The sequence below is a fragment of the Xyrauchen texanus genome, chromosome 3, assembly GCF_025860055.1.
Source record: "Xyrauchen texanus isolate HMW12.3.18 chromosome 3, RBS_HiC_50CHRs, whole genome shotgun sequence".
Classification (NCBI taxonomy): Eukaryota; Metazoa; Chordata; class Actinopteri; order Cypriniformes; family Catostomidae; genus Xyrauchen; species Xyrauchen texanus.
Window position 1 is genome coordinate 60,301,300 of NC_068278.1, and position 25,000 is coordinate 60,326,299.

The 25,000-nt window shown below is 41.3% G+C and overlaps 1 protein-coding gene across 1 annotated transcript in view; it reads right to left on the reverse strand.

Moving 5' to 3' along the window:
- Window positions 1–25,000, reverse strand: part of dcc (DCC netrin 1 receptor) — a 368,503-nt gene that overhangs the window by 175,731 nt on the left and 167,772 nt on the right. The window contains exons 4-5 of the mRNA XM_052100624.1: window positions 22,610–22,760; window positions 22,302–22,438 (exon numbers count right to left, since the gene is read on the reverse strand). Of these exons, the coding sequence (XP_051956584.1) occupies window positions 22,302–22,438; window positions 22,610–22,760 (288 nt within the window). The remainder of the gene's footprint in view (window positions 1–22,301; window positions 22,439–22,609; window positions 22,761–25,000) is intronic.

Genomic DNA, 25,000 nt, shown 5'->3' on the forward strand with positions numbered 1-25,000 from the left:
GCGGTTACAGGTGTGTATTTACAGGTGTGCGGTTACAGGTGTGTATTTACAGGTGTGCGGTTACAGGTGTGTATTTACAGGTGTGTATTTACAGGTGGTGTGCGGTTACAGGTGTGTATTTACAGGTGTGCGGTTACAGGTGTGTATTTACAGGTGTGTATTTACAGGTGGTGTGTGGTTACAGGTGTGTATTTACAGGTGTGCGGTTACAGGTGTGTATTTACAGGTGTGTATTTACAGGTGGTGTGCGGTTACAGGTGTGTATTTACAGGTGGTGTGCGGTGTTACGACCCTGCGTTCCGCTTGCTCGCCTGCTGGTGGCGGTTTTGCTCAGAGAGAGCGTGGGAGATCGCACACCCCTGCTGCTTCATTGTCTCTAATTACGAAGAGGATAAAACCTTGGATTGAACATCTCCTCTTGACCTTCGTCCAGAGGATTGACAGCCTCTGGCGAAGTCATTCGAACCTTTGATTTACAGCCCATACCAGCCTTCTTTTACTCCCCAACTGGATTATGATTTTTCCCATTTTGATTTGAAATCCTAGACTTTGTTATACTCAGTTAATTGTGATTGTTGAGGACAAATAAAATCTTGCAAGCCATTTTGGTGTACTTGTTTACTTTATGTACGGCCGAAACGAGCTGGCCGTAACATAAATTGGGAGTCTCGTCCGCGATCCTGTCGGGGTAGGAAACGTTGGTAAGTATGGGTTGTATGTGTGTATGTTTTTGTGAATGGTTACCTTTATAAATGAGAACTCTGGTGAGTTAGAGTGTTTCCAGCTGGATTGTGAATACAATCCTTCCGACGGAGCACTGTTTGTTGTTTTGTTTTGTTATTTTGCCTTTCTTGTTTTTGGAGGTTATCCTGGGTGGAGATTAGATCTCTGTAGGGGGTACGCTTCCGGACTTTCAGTTTGACTGATAGTTGCGGAGTTCAGCGTTTAATGTCGCCTCGAGCCCGGTACATCTCTGAAGACTAGGTAGGATTTAGTTAGTGTTTTTCTGAGTTAGGAGCTGGAGTTCTCTTATATTATAAATGGTAAATCCATTCTACAAAAATAAAAAAAAAAGGTAAATCGTTGAGTTTGCGTGTATAGTGCAGTTTATTTTGCGCTTACACTGTGTTTTGACTTGTGGGAAGTCTTTGGAAATTTTTGTGAATGAGATCGTGTAATACGGTGACGTAGTTCCTTTTTGAAGCAGTGGCTTATGGGAATTGTATTTCGAGTGAACGGCATCTCCTGTGTGTTAGCTAGTAGTTTCGTTTGTGTTATTGTGTATAAAACATACGAACAAAATGTCTTCGGTGGTCGAGGATTTCTTTGCGTGTCCATCAGAAACTTTGCTTGAGAGTTGTACAAAGGAGCAGTTGGTGCAAATCGCCGAACGCTTCAGTGTTGATTTTACTTCTCAGGAAAAGAGGCTGAAGGAGACTATGGTGACTACTCTGAAGCGGTCACTTGTTGATAGAGGAGTTATAGAGGTAAACACTGAGTTAATCACTCCGAGTGAATCGTTTGTGTCTACTCCTGTTGAGGTTTATAGTGAAAGTGAGACAAAATTTCCAGAGTTGTCTTTGCAAGAGAAGCAACTGTGTTTAGATGCCGCGAAAAATCGTGCAGAACGTGATGATCGCGCTATGAAAGAGCGAGCGGTAGAGAGAGAATTTGAAGAGAGAAAATTAAATCATCAGTTAGCTATGCGGAAAATGGAGCTTGAGTTAGAGAGGGAACGTGAAGAGAGAACATTTCAGTTAGAGAGGGACCGTGACGAGAGAGCGTTTCAGATAAAAAAGTTGGAGTTAGAATTAGCAGCACAGACAGCTGAAGTTTTACAAGCGAATGTGCCTCCTGTTCCACAACAGCATGCGAATGCAGGTGAACCTGAATTTGACGTTCACAGAAATATAAGATTAGTGCCGCCATTTTCTGAAAAGGAAGTGGATAAATATTTCTATCATTTTGAACGTGTTGCTTTGTCCATGAAATGGCCGAAAAGCTTTTGGACTTTATTGTTGCAGTGTGTGTTTACAGGTAAAGCTCAAGAAGTTTATTCTGCACTCTCACTGGAACAGAGTGGTGAGTATGATGTGGTGAAATCTGCTGTGTTGCATGCATATGAACTCGTGCCTGAGGCATATCGTCAAAAATTCAGGAATTTGAGTAAAGCTGATGAATGTACTTATGTTGAATTTGCAAGAGGAAAAGAGGACCTATTTGATCGTTGGAGCATTTCAATGAAAGTTACCACTAAGGAGCAATTAAGAGAATTAGTGCTCTTAGAGGAGTTTAAACATTGTGTTCCTCATGCTGTAGCTATGCATCTCACTGAACACAAGGTGAATACACTTTCAGAAGCTGCTATCATGGCTGATGAATTTGTGTTAACCCATTGTGGGTCATTTAGTTCAGTAGGTCTTAAAATCAACAATATGAGTAACTCTAAGTTTTGCTTTCAACCTAAGATAAAGTCTTATGTGGTGAGTAGGAATGGTAAGACAACAGTGGCTGAACATTCTAGTAAACCTGCACTCTCACGGGACATGGTTTGCTTTTATTGTAAGAAGCTTGGTCATAAAATATCGGACTGCCTTACTCTCAAGAAGAAAGAGAGACTGTTGAAATCTGTTGCTTTGGTTTCTACTTCATCATTGATTATTGACACAGTTTGTGATGAGAAAGATCGTCATTTATCTAGTTCTAGTGATAAATTTGTTGATCAGTGTATAACTTCTTCTGTTGATTATGCACCCTTTATCACTGAGGGAAATGTGTCATTGCCTGGTTCAAACGAAACGGTGCCAGTACGTCTTCTTCGAGATACGGGAGCTGCGCAGTCGTTCCTTTTAGAAGGGGTTTTGCCTTTGACTTCTGAAACCGCTACTGGAACTTGTGTATTAGTGCGAGGGTTTGAGATGAGGTTTACTGAAGTGCCTTTGCATCGAATCCATCTTTCCTCTGCCATTGTATCTGGTGAAGTAGTAGTTGGTGTTCGTCCTGCACTTCCAGTTCCTGGGATTACATTCATTTTGGGAAATGATTTAGCTGGTGAGAATGTTTGGGGAAGGAGTGATGTGGCAGCTCCACCCATAATAGCATCTACACCTAGGAAATCTGATGTCGGAAATTGTAGAGAATTTCCTGATTTGTTTCCAGCTTGTGCAGTTACTCGATCAATGGCTAAACCATTAATTGAAAATGAAGTTGAAGTTCCACTGCATGACACCTTCTTTTATACTGTTCATACAGGTGACTCAGGATCTGATGTGTCCAAATGTCCTGAGCAGAGAGACCTAAAATCCTGTTCTTCGTTGTCTTCTGACCAGAAAGATTCGACCGTGTTGCGACATGAATCTACCGATACATCAGAGGTTCTGTCCACTCCTGAGAAAATCAATGTTGATCTCTCTGATGTTGATTGTCCTCTGACTTCTTTGTTACAGATTTCTCGAGAGGATTTGATTAGAGATCAACAGAGTGACGACAGTCTTAAAACCTTATTCTCTGAAGTAGGGTTTAAGAAATATTCTGATCCTCAGTCTTCTTCGTACTTTCTTGATGATGGTCTGCTTTGTCGGAAAGTGGTGCGGCATGAAGATGTTTCTCTAGAACCTAAAACTCAGATTGTGGTTCCTTTTACAGTGAGGGAATCTGTGTTGCATCTGGCTCATCAAGGACTTGCTGGTCATACCGGAGTTCGTAAAACGTATGATCGGGTCTTGCGACAGTTCTACTGGCCTAAGGTGAAACGAGATGTGGCAAAACATATTCGATCTTGTCATACATGCCAGATCACCGGTAAGCCAAATCAAAAGTTACCTGTTGCTCCGTTGCAGCCTATTTCCGTCGGTTCCACTCCTTTCGAGTATTTGATAGTTGACTGTGTTGGTCCTTTGCCCCGGTCTAAGACTGGTCACCAATACCTTTTAACTGTTATGTGCCAGACTACTCGTTATCCTACTGCTTATCCATTAAGGTCCATTACCACAAAATCTGTCTTGAAGGCCCTCACTAATTTCATGTCGACCTTTGGAATACCCAAAGTTATTCAATCTGATCAGGGTTCGAACTTCATGTCGAAACGGTTCTCAAAAGCCCTGTGTCAACTTCGAGTGAAACACAATATTTCTAGTGCTTATCATCCACAGAGTCAAGGAGTTCTTGAGAGGTTTCATCAAACCCTGAAGTCCCTTTTGAGGTCATATTGTGTGGAACTCGATGCAGATTGGGAAGAAGGTCTGCCGTGGATGTTGTTAGCGATACGTGAGGTAATCCAAGAAAGTCTTGGGTTTAGCCCAAATGAATTGGTGTTCGGACATGTAGTGCGAGGACCTATGGCTGTGTTAGCTGAGGAGTGGCGAATGTCTAAACCTTCTGAAAATATTTCAGATTATGTGAGTGGATTCCGGCGTAGATTATATGAGGCCCGAGCTCTTGCTAAAAAGAAATTGGGTAAGTCTCAAATAAAAATGCAACAACGCTTTGACAGAAAAGCTAAATTAAGAGAATTTCAGGTGGGTGAACAAGTATTGGCTTTATTGTCTCTACCTGCAAATCCATTTCAGGCTAAATTTACAGGGCCTTACAAGATAGTTAAACGTCTTTCCGGTAATAACTATCTGTTGAATACTCCTGATCGGAGAAAGAAGGCACAAGTATGTCACAGTAATCTGTTGAAATTGTACATAGCTCCTGTTCGTTCCGTTACTGTTAATGTGGTAAACTCTTGTGATTCTTTTCCAGAATTGTCGTCTTCCTTTCGTAGCCCGAGTAAGGATTCTTTGGAGAATGCTGATGAGGATGAGAGTTTTCTTTCTCGAGAAAAAGTTGACGGACGACTTATAAACTCTGAGATTCTTCTTAATCTGTCCTCCCATCTTTCTTATCTGACAGAGAAGGAGAGGAGTGATGTCACTGAGTTGGTGATGTCATTTCCCTCTCTTTTCCGTGATGTTCCTGGTCGTACTTCTATCATGGAACATGATATCGACGTAGGAGCCTCGTGTCCGGTTAAACAGAACGCATATCGAGTCAATCCTTTTAAAAGAGATTTGCTGAAACAAGAGGTGAACTATCTACTTGCTCATGATCTGGCTGAATCTAGTTTCAGTTCATGGAGTTCCCCTTGTGTTCTAGTAAATAAATCTGATGGCTCATATCGATTCTGCACAGATTATCGAAAACTTAATTCTGTTACTAAGCCGGATTGCTTTCCTTTGCCTCGAGTTGATGACTGCGTCGATCATGTTGGCTCTGCCCGATATGTTAGTAAGTTCGATCTCTTAAAGGGATATTGGCAGGTGCCTTTGACTAGTCGAGCGAAGGAATTATCCGCCTTCGTCACACCTGATGTTTTCCTGCAGTATACGGTTATGCCTTTCGGAGTGCGAAATGCACCCGCGACGTTCCAGCGTCTCGTAAATCGTATACTGTATGGAATGTCAGGATGTGAGGCATATCTTGACGACGTGGTGTTGTATAATTCCTCCTGGTCTGAACATCTTAACCAGATTAAAGAATTATTTTCTCGTTTAGCAAAGGCTAATCTTACCATAAACCTCACTAAATCGGAATTCGCGAAGGCAACCGTTACCTATTTAGGTAAAGTCGTGGGAAACGGTTGTGTAAAGCCTATTGAGACCAAGGTCGAAGCCATTTGTGACTTTCCGTACCCACCACTGCGTCGTGAATTGCGGCGGTTTCTCGGTATGGTGGGATATTACCGGAGCTTCTCGCGAAAATTTTGCCAGTGTAGTCTCACCTCTTACCGATTTATTGAGTCCAAAGTTGACTTTTCGGTGGTCTGAGCTCTGTCAACAGGCTTTTGAAAATTGTAAAGCGTTGCTGGCGTGTGCCCCTGTTTTAACAGCCCGGATTTTGAGAAATCTTTTAGCCTTGCAATCGATGCAAGTGCTTGTGGTGCTGGCGCTGTTCTCTTACAGGAGGGTTCGAACAAGGTTCTACATCCTGTAAGTTACTTTTCAAAAAAATTTAGTCGACATCAACAGGTATACTCTACCATCGAGAAGGAAGCTCTCGCCCTAGTGTTGGCCGTGCAACATTTTGAGGTATACCTAGGGTCAATCGCTGCACCGATTATCATCTATCACGGATCATAATCCGTTGGTTTTCTTGAATCGAATGAGAAATCGAAATCAGCGACTTATGCGATGGAGTCTCATTTTACAACCTTTCCATCTTGAGATTCAACACATCCGAGGAAAAAATAATGTCATAGCTGACACTCTTTCTAGAGCATAACCTAATCTCTGCGTGGTTCATTTCTTTTCTTTGCATCTCTAGGGCCCAGAGGTGCTGAAGAACGAAGAGAAAGCGACGTTCAGAATGTTATTAGCGCTTGTTTTGGGTTGTGCCTAATGGTCTTTTCTTGTTTTTGATTTTTAGATTCGTGGCCGAATCTTTTTCTTTTGGAGGGAGGTGTTACGACCCTGCGTTCCGCTTGCTCGCCTGCTGGTGGCGGTTTTGCTCAGAGAGAGCGTGGGAGATCGCACACCCCTGCTGCTTCATTGTCTCTAATTACGAAGAGGATAAAACCTTGGATTGAACATCTCCTCTTGACCTTCGTCCAGAGGATTGACAGCCTCTGGCGAAGTCATTCGAACCTTTGATTTACAGCCCATACCAGCCTTCTTTTACTCCCCAACTGGATTATGATTTTTCCCATTTTGATTTGAAATCCTAGACTTTGTTATACTCAGTTAATTGTGATTGTTGAGGACAAATAAAATCTTGCAAGCCATTTTGGTGTACTTGTTTACTTTATGTACGGCCGAAACGAGCTGGCCGTAACAGCGGTTACAGGTGTGTATTTACAGGTGTGCGGTTACAGGTGTGTATTTACAGGTGTGCGGTTACAGGTGTGTATTTACAGGTGTGTATTTACAGGTGTGTATTTACAGGTGTGCGGTTACAGGTGTGTATTTACAGGTGTGTATTTACAGGTGGTGTGCGGTTACAGGTGTGTATTTACAGGTGTGTATTTACAGGTGGTGTGCGGTTACAGGTGTGTATTTACAGGTGTGCGGTTACAGGTGTGTATTTACAGGTGTGTATTTACAGGTGGTGTGTGGTTACAGGTGTGTATTTACAGGTGTGCGGTTACAGGTGTGTATTTACAGGTGGTGTGCAGTTACAGGTGTGTATTTACAGGTGTGTATTTACAGGTGGTGTGCGGTTACAGGTGTGTATTTACAGGCGTGCAGTTACAGGTATGTATTTAAAGATGGTGTGCGATTACAGGTGTGCGGTTACATGTGTATATTTACAGGTGTGCGGTTACAGGTGTGTATTTACAGGTGGTGTGCGGTTACAGGTGTGTATTTACAGGTGGTGTGCGTTTACAAGTGTGTATTTACAGGTGGTGTGCGTTTACAAGTGTGTGTTTACAGGTGGTGTGCGGTTACAGGTGTGTGGTTACATGTGTATATTTACAGGTGTGCGGTTACAGGTGTGTATTTACAGGTGGTGTGCGGTTACAGGTGTGTATTTACAGGTGGTGTGCGTTTACAAGTGTGTATTTACAGGTGGTGTGCGTTTACAAGTGTGTGTTTACAGGTGGTGTGCGGTTACAGGTGTGTGGTTACAGGTATGTATTTACAGGTGTGTGTTTACAGGTGTGTGTTTACAGGTGGTGTGCGGTTACAGGTGTGTGGTTACAGGTATGTATTTACAAGTGTGTGTTTACAGGTGGTGTGCGGTTAAAGGTATGTATTTACAGGTGGTGTGCGTTTACAAGTGTGTATTTACAGGTGGTGTGCGTTTACAAGTGTGTGTTTACAGGTGGTGTGCGGTTACAGGTGTGTGGTTACAGGTATGTATTTACAGGTGTGTGTTTACAGGTGGTGTGCGGTTACAGGTGTGTGGTTACAGGTATGTATTTACAAGTGTGTGTTTACAGGTGGTGTGCGGTTACAGGTGTGTGTTTACAGGTGGTGTGCGGTTACAGGTGTGTGGTTACAGGTATGTATTTACAGGTGTGTGTTTACAGGTGGTGTGCGGTTACAGGTGTGTGGTTACAGGTATGTATTTACAAGTGTGTGTTTACAGGTGGTGTGCGGTTACAGGTGTGTGTTTACAGGTGGTGTGCGGTTACAGGTGTGTGTTTACAGGTGGTGTGCGGTTACAGGTGTGTGGTTACAGGTATGTATTTACAGGTGTGTGTTTACAGGTGGTGTGCGGTTACAGGTGTGTGGTTACAGGTATGTATTTACAAGTGTGTGTTTACAGGTGGTGTGCGGTTACAGGTGTGTGTTTACAGGTGGTGTGCGGTTACAGGTGTGTGGTTACAGGTATGTATTTACAGGTGTGTATTTACAGGTGGTGTGCAGTTAAAGGTATGTATTTACAGGTGGTGTGCGTTTACAAGTGTGTATTTACAGGTGGTGTGCGTTTACAAGTGTGTGTTTACAGGTGGTGTGCGGTTACAGGTGTGTGGTTACAGGTATGTATTTACAGGTGTGTGTTTACAGGTGGTGTGCGGTTACAGGTGTGTGGTTACAGGTATGTATTTACAAGTGTGTGTTTACAGGTGGTGTGCGGTTACAGGTGTGTGTTTACAGGTGGTGTGCGGTTACAGGTGTGTGTTTACAGGTATGTATTTACAGGTGTGTATTTACAGGTTTGTATTTACAGGTGGTGTGCGGTTACAGGTGTGTGTTTACAGGTGGTGTCGCGGTTACAAGTGTGTGTTTACAGGTGGTGTGCGGTTACAGGTGTGTGTTTACAGGTGGTGTCGCGGTTACAGGTGTGTATTTACAGGTTGTGTGCGGTTACAGGGGGTGTGTTTACAGGTGTGCGGTTACAGGTGGTGTGTTTACAGGTGTGTATTTACAGGTGTGTGGTTACAGGTGTGTGTTTACAGGTGGTGTCGCGGTTACAGGTGTGTGTTTACAGGTGGTGTCGCGGTTACAGGTGTGTGTTTACAGGTGGTGTCGCGGTTACAGGTGTGTATTTACAGGTTGTGTCGCGGTTACAGGGGTGTGTTTACAGGTGTGCTGGTTACAGGTGGTGTGTTTACAGGTATGTATTTACAGGTGTGTATTTACAGGTGTGTGGTTACAGGTATGTATTTACAGGTGTGCGGTTACAGGTGTGTGTTTACAGGTGGTGTGTGGTTACAGGTGTGTGTTTACAGGTGTGTATTTACAAGTGTGTGGTTACAGGTATGTATTTACAGGTGTGCGGTTACAGGTGTGTGTTTACAGGTGGTGTGTGGTTACAGGTGTGTGTTTACAGGTGTGTATTTACAGGTGTGCGGTTACAGGTGTGTGTTTACAGGTATGTATTTACAGGTGTGCGGTTACAGGTGTGTGTTTACAGGTGGTGTGTGGTTACAGGTGTGTGTTTACAGGTGTGTGTTTACAGGTGTGTGGTTACAGGTATGTATTTACAGGTGTGTGGTTACAGGTGTGTGTTTACAGGTGTGTATTTACAGGTGTGCGGTTACAGGTGTGTGTTTACAGGTGGTGTGGGGTTACAGGTATGTATTTACAGGTGTGTGGTTACAGGTGTGTGTTTACAGGTGGTGTGTGGTTACAGGTATGTATTTACAGGTGTGTGGTTACAGGTGTGTGTTTACAGGTGTGTATTTACAGGTGTGCGGTTACAGGTGTGTGTTTACAGGTGGTGTGGGGTTACAGGTGGTGTGCGGTTACAGGTATGTATTTACAGGTGTGTGTTTACAGGTGTCTGTTTACAGGTGTGTGTTTACAGGTGTGCAGTTACAGGTGTGCGGTTACAGGTGTCTGTTTACAGATGTGCAGCTACAGGTGTGTGTTTACAGTCGTTTCACAATTACCTCAAACACAGCTCATCCAAATTAGCATTTAGAGTCTGAACCATCTGCTTTATAAAAATGAATCAAACATTATAGTCACTGCTTTTCATAAACAGAAAAGGCTGTGAAGTTTAACACATAATAAATGCTGAATGAGATGTTTAAAGGATGGCATTATAAAACAGAATAAAAGAGCGTTTGATCAAATACAGAAACATGAAACTGATAAACAAACAAGATGACAATATTTCCCTCAACTTTGAAACTTTCCTTCACCAAAGTCACTTTCATCCAACACAAATTAAAATTCCTTTATTCCAAAACACTACATGAATATTGAAGTATGTTTCTGTGACATCATTAGCGATGATCTTCAGACTCCACACGGACTGATATTAAAGCACAACACAATTCTGGAAAGATTACGGTCAGGGATTCAACTCCAAATCTCTTAGTGAACAGATGTTTTCAGATGTTATATCTGCTATATAATCCAAATCAGCATTTGTGTGGATGCACAGACTACATGGATTACAAATCTTTTTTTTGTATCATTATACATATGAGATGTGCATGGATAAATATAGTGTCACTGAACTAACGGTTCATTATCTGATGATAGAAGCACACTAGAGGAGGCCGCGGCTTCAATTATATTCAAACCTCTGGCAATAAAGCAAAATCATTTTCCTGGCAGATCTGAGCGAGCAGGCGATTCACGCGTGTCTGCGGTCCAGTGAAACTCACTATCAGACAGATAAACATTAGTAGACTTTTGAAGATGCCCGGCGCCATTTAACAAAGGAAATCTGAAGGACATTCATCCAAAATGCATCACTTAAACACCCTAAGCGTCCATCTTTACTACAGCTCCATTGTTTACTGTTCAAATGAAACTCAAATACAACTGCATATTTATGAAGGGCAGACCGGTCAAAGAATATTTTAACTTTCAGCCGCCTCGTGTCAATAATACTCATGTACAAACAAGCTGATGAATTTCTGTAATAACTGTAATCAATAAAGCCGTCGTTAAATCTTCTGCTCTCAGACAAATCAATCAAAATCATTTATTCAGTGCTGATATTCTGTCTTATTCCCTGGAGGGTCGTAAAAAGGCTCTCGATCCAGTTTGTCCCGCTGGAAGCGTATATTAATTATATTAATTATAGAATTTACACGTGAGGTCAGATGATAAAGTTACAGAACTTTGCAAGTAAAATGTGCGTGTGCTATATGAGAATACGGTTGCGCGGTTTACCGGTACTAACACAGTATCGCGATACCAAGCGAATGATAACGGCACGATATCGTCTCGTTGCTAATTTCGGTACATATTACAGTACGCTGTCATTAGCTAAACGATATGAGATGTGACAATTCTGAGATGAAATCAATGACAAATTGAAAATAAAAGACCTCTGGATATGGCCAAATGTGATCATTAAACAGCAGGAGGATGAAATTCAATTCAATAATATACAGTCACATGTGCTGCACGCTACAGAATGAACAAGAGGTGCCTCTCTGTTCATCTGCTTCACACACGCAAACACTGATGCACACATATGCTTGCACGCGCACAAACTCTCTCACACACACACACACACCTGCACACACTCTCAGATACATATATATGCATGCACACACACTCACAAATACATGTGCACACACTCACACACACGCTCGCACGCACACACACGCTCGCACGCACACACAGTCTCACACACATATACGCATGCACACACACTCACACATACATGCACACACACACATATACGCATGCACACACAATCACACATTCATCTGCACACACTCACACACACATATACGCATGCACACACACTCACACATTCATGTGCACACTCTCACACACAAACATATACGCATGCACACGCACTCACACATTCATGTGCACACACTCACACACACATATACGCATGCACACACACTCACACATTCATGTGCACACACTCACACACACATATACGCATGCACACGCAATCACACATTCATGTGCACACTCTCACACACACACATACGCATGCACACACAATCACACATTCATGTGCACACACTCACACACACATATACGCATGCACACGCAATCACACATTCATGTGCACACTCTCACACACACACATACGCATGCACACGCAATCACACATTCATGTGCACACTCTCACACACATATACGCATGCACACACAATCACACATTCATGAGCACACTCTCACACACACACATATACGCATGCACACACACTCACACATTCATGTGCACACACTCACACACATATACGCATGCACACGCAATCACACATTCATCTGCACACTCTCACACACACACATATACGCATGCACACACAATCACACATTCATGAGCACACTCTCACACACACACATATACGCATGCACACACACTCACACATTCATGTGCACACACTCACACACATATACGCATGCACACGCAATCACACATTCATCTGCACACTCTCACACACACACATATACGCATGCACACACAATCACACATTCATGTGCACACTCTCACACACACACATATAAGCATGCACCCACAATCACACATTCATCTGCACACTCTCACACACACACACGCACGCCTGCGCACACACTCACACATTCATGTGCACACACTCCACACACACGCTGCTCATGCACACACACATATACGCATGCACACACAATCACACATTCATCTGCACACACTCACACACACATATACGCATGCACACACACTCACACATTCATGTGCACACACTCACACACACACATATACGCATGCACACAAAATCACACATTCATGTGCACACTCTCACACACACACATATAAGCATGCACCCACAATCACACATTCATCTGCACACACTCACACACACGCACGCCTGCGCACACACTCACACATTCATGTGCACACACTCACACACACACACACTCGCGCGCGCGCGCGCACACACACATATACGCATGCACACACAATCACACATTCATGTGCACACTCTCACACACACACATATACGCATGCACACGCACTCACACATTCATGTGCACACACTCACACACACATATACGCATGCACACACACTCACACATTCATGTGCACACACTCACACACACATATACGCATGCACACGCAATCACACATTCATGTGCACACTCTCACACACACACATACGCATGCACAAACAATCACACATTCGTGTGCACACTCTCACACACACATATACGCATGCACACGCAATCACACATTCATGTGCACACACTCACACACACATATACGCATGCACACGCAATCACACATTCATGTGCACACTCTCACACACACACATACGCATGCACACACAATCACACATTCATGTGCACACACTCACACACACATATACGCATGCACACGCAATCACACATTCATGTGCACACTCTCACACACACACATACGCATGCACACGCAATCACACATTCATGTGCACACTCTCACACACATATACGCATGCACACACAATCACACATTCATGAGCACACTCTCACACACACACATATACGCATGCACACACACTCACACATTCATGTGCACACACTCACACACACATATACGCATGCACACGCAATCACACATTCATCTGCACACTCTCACACACACACATATACGCATGCACACACAATCACACATTCATGTGCACACTCTCACACACACACATATAAGCATGCACCCACAATCACACATTCATCTGCACACTCACACACACACACGCGACGCCTGCGCACACACTCACACATTCATGTGCACACACTCACACACACACGCTGCGACAACACACACATATACGCATGCACACACAATCACACATTCATCTGCACACACTCACACACACATATACGCATGCACACACACTCACACATTCATGTGCACACACTCACACACACACACATATAAGCATGCACCCACAATCACACATTCATCTGCACACTCTCACACACACACACGCACGCCTGCGCACACACTCACACATTCATGTGCACACACTCACACACACACGCTCGCGCACGCATGCACACACAATCACACATTCATGTGCACACACTCACACACACATATACGCATGCACACACAATCACACATTCATGAGCACACTCTCACACACACACACATATGCATGCACACACAATCACACATTCATGTGCACTCTCACACACACACACATATGCATGCACACACAATCACACATTCATGTGCACACTCTCACACACACACACGCACGCCTGCGCACACACTCACACATTCATCTGCACACACTCACACACACACATATATGCATGCACACACAATCACACATTCATGTGCACACTCTCACACACACACATATATGCATGCACACACAATCACACATTCATGTGCACACTCTCACACACACACACATATGCATGCACACACAATCACACATTCATGTGCACACTCTCACACACACACACGCACGCCTGCGCACACACTCACACATTCATCTGCACACACTCACACACACACATATATGCATGCACACACAATCACACATTCATGTGCACACTCTCACACACACACATATACGCATGCACACGCACTCACACATTCATGTGCACACACTCACACACACACATATATGCATGCACACACAATCACACATTCATCTGCACACTCTTACACACACACATATATGCATGCACACACAATCACACATTCATGTGCACACTCTTACACACACACATATATGCATGCACACACAATCACATATTCATGTGCACACTCACACACACACATATATGCATGCACACACAATCACACATTCATGTGCACACACTTACACACACACATATATGCATGCACACACAATCACACATTCTATGTGCACACTCTACACACACACATATATGCATGTACACACAATCACACATTCATGTGCACACTCACACACACATATACGCATGCACACACAATCACACATTCATGTGCACACTTCACACATCACACATCATGCACATCACATACATGCATGCACACACAATCACACATTCATGTGCACACTCTCACAGGCACACATATACATGCACACACAATCACACATTCATGTGCACACACTCACACACATATATGCATGCACACACAATCACACATTCATGTGCACACTACTCACACACACACATATCATGCATGCACATACACATCTCACATCACACACACATATCGCATGCACACACAATCACACATTCATGTGCACACTCTACACACACACATGCGCTCAGCACACTCTACACATTCATCTGCACACACTCACACACACACATATATGCATGCACACACACTCACACATTCATCTGCACACACTCACACACACATATATGCATGCACACACAATCACACATTCATCTGCACACTCTCACACACACACATATACGCATGCACACACAATCACACATTCATGTGCACACTCACACACACACATATGTGCATGCACATACAATCACACATTCATGTGCACACTCACACACACACATATATGCGCATGCACACACAATCACACATTCATGTGCACACTCTCACACACACACATATACGCATGCACACACAATCACACATTCTATCTGCACACACTACACACACACATATATGCATGCACACACATTCACACATTCATCTGCACACACTCACACACACACATATATGCATGCACACACACTCACACATTCATCTGCACACACTCACACACACACATATATGCATGCACACACAATCACACATTCATCTGCACACACTCACACACACACATATATGCATGCACACACAATCACACATTCATGTGCACACTCTTACACACACACATATACGCATGCACACACACTCATGTGCACACTCACACACACACATACGCATGCACACACACTCATGTGCACACTCTCACACACACACATATACGCATGCACACACACTCATGTGCACACTCTCACACACACACATATACGCATGCACACACAATCACACATTCATGTGCACACACTCACACACACACATATATGCATGCACACACACTCATGTGCACACTCTCACTACACACACATATACTGCATGCACACACAATCACACATTCATGTGCACACTCTACACACACACATATACGCATGCACACATCACACACACATCATGCATGCACACACTAATCACACATTCATGTGCACACTCTCACACACACACATGCTATGCACACACAATCACACATTCATGTGCACACACTTCACACACATCATATATACGCATGCACACGCAATCACACATTCATGTGCACACTCTCACACACACACATCACGCATGCATACTGCATAATCACACATTCATGTGCACACTCACTACACACATATACATGCATGCACACACAATCACACATTCATGTGCACACTCTCACACACACACATATACGCATGCACACACACTCACACATTCATGTGCACACACTCACACACACATATACGCATGCACACACAATCACACATTCATCTGCACACTCTCACACACACACATATACGCATGCACACACAATCACACATTCATGTGCACACTCTCACACACACACATATAAGCATGCACCCACAATCACACATTCATCTGCACACTCACACACACACACATACGCATGCATGCACACACTCACACATTCATGTGCACACACTTCACACACACACGCCATGCTACACATATACTGCATACACACACACACATCGCACACACTCACATACATGTGCACACACTCACATCACACATATATGCAATGCACACACACATCACATATCATGATGCACACAATCACACATTCATTGCACATCACACACACACATATGCATGCACACACAATCACACATCATGTGCACACTCTCACACACACACATATATGCATGCACACACATACATGCACACATCTCATGTGCACACACTACACACACACACATATACGCATGCACACACAATCACACATCTATGTGCACACACTTCACACACACACATATACGCATGCACACATTCACATCACACATCTATGTGCACACACTCACACACACATATATATACGCATGCACACACAATCACACATTCATGTGTACACACTCTACACACACACATATGCATGCACACACAATCACACATCTATGTGCACACTCTCACACACACACATATATGCATGCACACATAATCACACATCATGTGCACACTCACACACACACATATATGCATGCACACACAATCACACATCATGTGCACACTCACACTACATATACGCATGCACACACATCACACATTCATGTGCAACACTCACACACACATATACGCATGCACACACAATCACACATCTATGTGCACACACTCACACACACATATACGCATGTACACACAATCACACATTCATGTGCACACACTCACACACACACATATATGCATGCACACACAATCACACATTCATGTGCACACTCTCACACACACACATATACGCATGCACACACATCACACATTCATGTGCACACTCACACACACACATATATGCATGCACACACAATCACACATTCATGTGCACACTCACACACACATATACGCATGCACACAATCACATCATGTGCACACTCACACACACACATATACTATGCACACACAATCACACATCATGTGCACACACTCACACACACACATATGCATGCACACACAATCACACATTCATGTGCACACTCACACACACACACATACATGCACACAATCACACATTCATGTGCACACTCTCACACACACACATATACGCATGCACACACAATCACACATTCATGTGCACACTCTCACACACACACATATACGCGATGCACACACAATCACACATTCATGTGCACACATCTCACACACACACATATACGCATGCACACACAATCACACATTCATGTGCACACTCTCACACACACACATATACGCATGCACACACAATCACACATTCATGTGCACACTCTCACACACACACATATATGCATGCACACACAATCACACATCTCATGTGCACACTCTCACACACACACATATATGCATGCACACACAATCACACATTCATGTGCACACTCTCACACACACACATATACGCATGCATACACAATCACACATCTCATGTGCACACTCTTACACACACACATATACGCATGCACACACAATCACACATTCATGTGCACACTACTCACACACACACATATATGCATGCACACACAATCACACATTCATGTGCACACTCACACACACACATATACGCATGCACACACAATCACACATTCATGTGCACACACTACACACACACACATATATGCATGCACACACAATCACACATATCATGTGCACACACTACACACACACACATATATGCATGCACACACAATCACACATCTCATGTGCACACTCTCACACACACACATATACGCATGCACACACAATCACACATTCATGTGCACACACTCACACACACACATATATGCATGCACACACAATCACACATTCATGTGCACACTCTCACACACACACATATACGCATGCACACACAATCACACATTCTATGTGCACACTCTCACACACACACACATATACGCATGCACACACAATCACACATTCATCTGCACACTCTCACACACACACATATATGCATGCACACACAATCACACATTCATGTGCACACTCTCACACACACACATATATGCATGCACACACAATCACACATTCATGTGCACACACTCACACACACACATATATGCATGCACACACAATCACACATTCATGTGCACACTCTCACACACACACATATGCATGCACACACAATCACACATTCATGTGCACACTCTACACACACACATATACGCATGCACATACATCACATTCATGTGCACACTCTCACACACACATATATGCATGCACATCACACATTCATGTGCACACTTCACACACACACATATATGCATGCACACATCACATTCATGTGCACACTCACACACACATATATGCATGCACACACAATCACACATTCATGTGCACACACTCACACACACACATATATGCATGCATACACAATCACACATTCATGTGCACACTCTACACACACATATATGCATGCACACACAATCACACATTCATGTGCACACTCTACACACACACATATACGCATGCACACACAATCACACATTCATGTGCACACTCACACACACACATATACGCATGCACACACAATCACACATTCATGTGCACACTCACACACACACATATATGCATGCACACACAATCACACATTCATGTGCACACTCTACACACACACATGCATGCACACAATCACACATTCATGTGCACACTCTCACACACACATATATGCATGCACACACATCACACATTCATGTGCACACTCTACACACACACATATATGCATGCACACACAATCACACATTCATGTGCACACTCTCACACACACACATCACACATGCATGTACACACACACACACACATTGCATGCACACAATCACACATTCATGTGCACACTCACACACACATATACGCATGCACACACAATCACACATTCATGTGCACACTCTCACACACACACATATACGCATGCACACACAATCACACATTCATGTGCACACTCTCACACACACACATATACGCATGCACACACAATCACACATTCATGTGCACACTCTACACACACACACATATACGCATGCACACACACATCACACATTCATCTGCACACACTCACACACACACATATATGCATGCACACACACTCACACATTCATCTGCACACACTCACACACACACATATATGCATGCACACACAATCACACATTCATCTGCACACTCTCACACACACACATATATGCATGCACACACAATCACACATTCATGTGCACACTCTCACACACACACATATATGCATGCACACACAATCACACATTCATGTGCACACTCTCACACACACACATATACGCATGCACACACAATCACACATTCATGTGCACACTCTCTCACACACACACATATACGCATGCACACACAATCACACATTCATCTGCACACACTCACACACACACATATATGCATGCACACACACTCACACATTCATCTGCACACACTCACACACACACATATATGCATGCACACACACTCACACATTCATCTGCACACACTCACACACACACATATATGCATGCACACACAATCACACATTCATGTGCACACTCTTACACACACACATATACGCATGCACACACACTCATGTGCACACTCACACACACACATATACATGCATGCACACACACTCATGTGCACACTCTACACACACACATATACGCATGCACACACACTCATGTGCACACTCTCACACACACACATATACGCATGCACACACAATCACACATTCATGTGCACACACTCACACACACACATATATGCATGCACACACACTCATGTGCACACTCACACACACACATATACGCATGCACACACACTCATGTGCACACTCACACACACACATATACGCATGCACACACACTCATGTGCACACTCACACACACACATATACGCATGCACACACATCATCATGTGCACACTCTCACACACACACATATACGCATGCACACACAATCACACATTCATGTGCACACTCTCACACACACACATATACGCATGCACACACAATCACACATTCATCTGCACACACTCACACACACACATATACGCATGCACACACAATCACACATTCATCTGCACACACTCACACACACACATATACGCATGCACACACATCACACATTCATGCACACACTCACACACACACATATGCATGCACACACATCACACATTCATGTGCACACTCACACACACATATATACATGCACACGCACTCACACATTCATGTGCACACTCTCACACACACACATATACGCATGCACACACACTCATGTGCACACTCTCACACACACACATATACGCATGCACACACATCACACATTCATGTGCACACTCACACACACACATATACGCATGCACACACAATCACATTCATCTGCACACTACACACATATATACGCATGCATACACAATCACACATCTATCTGCACACACTCACACACACATATATGCATGCACACACAATCACACATTCATCTGCACACACTCACACACACACATATACGCATGCACACACAATCACACATTCATGTGCACACTCTCACACACACACATATACGCATGCACACACACTCACACATTCATGTGCACACACACTCACACACACACATATACGCATGCACACACACTCATGTGCACACTCTCACACACATATACGCATGCACACACACTCATGTGCACACTCTCACACACACATATCATGCATGCACACACACATTCATGTGCACACTCACACACACACATATACGCATGCACACACAATCACACATTCATCTGCACACACTCACACACACATATACGCATGCACACACAATCACACATTCATCTGCACACACTCACACACACACATATATGCATGCACACACACTCACACATCTCATCGTGCACACACTCATCACACACACACATATATGCATGCACACACAATCACACATTCATGTGCACACTCTCACACACACACATATACGCATGCACACACAATCACACATTCATGTGCACACACTCACACACACACATATACGCATGCACACACAATCACACATTCATGTGCACACACTCACACACACACATATACGCATGCACACACAATCACACATTCATGTGCACACTCACACACACACATATACGCATGCACACACAATCACACATTCATGTGCACACACTCACACACACACATATACGCATGCACACACACTCACACATTCATGTGCACACACACTCACACACACACATATACGCATGCACACACACTCACACATTCATGTGCACACACACTCACACACACACGCTCGCGCGCACACACACATAAGCATACACGCACGCACGCACACAACTGATCTTTCATGTTGTGTGTAAACGGCTGTTAACACTTCAATGAACTCCAGTGCAGCTCGAGATTTCAGCTCAAGAGTCGGGATAGCATTGTCCCAGCACTAACGGGAAGCTTGATATAACTCACCCAAAAAACCGGAGGAACTCAAAAGTCTGTCAAAATAAAAGTCCAGCCACCATGAAACTCTATTCAAATAGATGCGTGAAACTGAAGACAGAAAAACGTAACTACTGTATAAAAATACAATATTAAAAAAGTAGCAATAATACTCATAATAACAATTATATATTATTTGTATTATTATTTGATTAAAGCTGTATGTATCAATTTGATTAAACACCAACTGATCATAACGAATGTAATTAAAACAGTTAACATGGAATCCAGAAGAATTCAATCGGAAAACGCAGAATTTGTATCTGAGACTTTAATCAGAACTCACCGAGCACGGAGAGCTCACAGGACGCCGAGATGTTCTGCTGTTTGTTCTGTGCGATGCAGGTGTAGCTTCCCGAATCATCGTCGGTCACGCTGCTAATCAACAGATTACTGCCGCTCAGGAGAAAATATTTCTTTGATCTGAGACAGAAACAGTCTATCAGTTACAATGTTACAGATACTAACAGGAATCACTGAAGATGCCAAATATAATATGATTTAGTTGATGCACAATCCCCTTGACAATTAAACACACACTGATGTGGACTGATGTCTAAAGTCATTGTTTATTGTAAGATCTCTGTGTCTCACCTGCTCTGTATTAGCTCAGTTCCTCTCATCCAATAGAAGGACGGGTTTGGGTAGCCAGAGGCAGAACACTCGAGAATGGCGTCTCTGCCCTGAAGAGCCGTGACCTTCTGAGGCCTCTGGAGGAACATCAGACCTCTGGACACGCCAGGCTCTGCTCACACACACACACACACACACACACACACACACACACACACACACACACACACACACACACACACACACACACACACACTCTAGATTAGACATGAACACCACACACACACAGGCTCGATTCTGAGTTGAACACACCTTCAGGACACAGACATCTGTGAGCGCTTCATGAAGATCTATGGTCAGACCATGACAGTCTCTTCTCAAAGCACTGTGGTGATATCAGATGATAATACCATCTAATGTATAGCATGATACTGAATAATAATTATATTTACATTTAAAACGTTAAATGTAAAATGTAAAATAAAAAACATTTAAAAAAGAAATAGCATGATATTACCCTGGTACATGACCTAAAACATGATAATAATAATTATAATAAACACAATATTACCATGTTAAATAAATAATAATAATAATAATAATAATAATAATAATAATAATAATAAAAACACAATATTACCATGTTAAATAAATAATAATAATAATAATAATAATAATAATAATAATAAAAACACAATATTACCATGGTAAATAAATAGTAATAATAATAATAATAAAAACACAATATTACCATGGTAAATAAATAGTAATAATAATAATAATAATAATAAAAACATGATATTACCATGTTAAATAAATCATAATAATAATAATAATAAAAACATGATATTACCATGTTAAATAAACAATAATAATAATAATAATAATAATAATGAAAACACAATATTACCATGGTAAATAAATAGTAATAATAATAATAATAATAATAAAAACACAATATTACCATGGTAAATAAATATTAATAATAATAATAATAATAATAATAATAAAAACACAATATTACCATGGTAAATAAATAGTAATAATAATAATAATAATAATAAAAACATGATATTACCGTGTTAAATAAATAATAATAATAATAATAAAAACATGATATTACCATGTTAAATAAATAAATAATAATAATAATAATAATAATAATAAAACACAATATTACCATGTTAAATAAATAATAATAATAATTATAATTATAATAAAAACACAATATTACCATGTTAAATAAATAATAATAATAATAAAAACACAATATTACCATGGTAAATAAATAAATAAATAATAATAATAATAATAACATGATATTACCATGTTAAATAAATAATAATAATAATAATAAAACACAATATTACCATGTTAAATAAATAATAATAATAATTATAATTATAATAAAAACACAATATTACCATGTTAAATAAATAATAATAATAATAATAATACATGATATTACCATGTTAAATAAATAAATAATAATAATAATAATAACATGATATTACCATGTTAAATAAATAATAATAATAATAATAAAAACATGATATTACCATGTTAAATAAATAATAATAATAATAATAATAATAATAATAATAATAATAATAATAAAACACAATATTACCATGTTAAATAAATAATAATAATAATTATAATTATAATAAAAACACAATATTACCATGTTAAATAAATAATAATAATAAAAACACAATATTACCATGGTAAATAAATAAATAATAATAATAATAATAATAATAACACAATATTACCATGGTAAATAAATAATAATAATAATAACATGATATTACCATGTTAAATAAATAATAATAATAATAACACAATATTACCATGGTAAATAAATAATAATAATAATAACACAATATTACCATGTTAAATAAATAATAATAATAATAATAATAATAATAATAATAATTATAATAAAAACATGATATTACCATGTTAAATAAATAATAATAATAATTATTATTATAATAAAAACACAATATTACCATGGTAAATAAATTATATTTCCATTTGCCATGTGAATACAGGACACTTAAGCACTGAACGATTCAATACGGGACTGTCCATGTTTTAAGTGTTTTTCTGTTTAAATATGGAACATCTTCATTTCAGCCGTACATGACATCACAGCTAATAACAGTAATGGTAAATGTACAAAAACAAATATGATGTTATCATGGTGTCCAAAAGCCAAAGTGTACTTTATTATTTCATCATGAGAATGTTCAATAAAATCTCATGATATTATCGTGATGCCCTGTCTAAAAAACATGATATTACTACTGTAAATAATATATTCAGGGATAATACCATGGTACATGTCCACAAACCATAATAATAACATTGGTCTAAGAGAACATTGTATTAGCATGCTATATACTA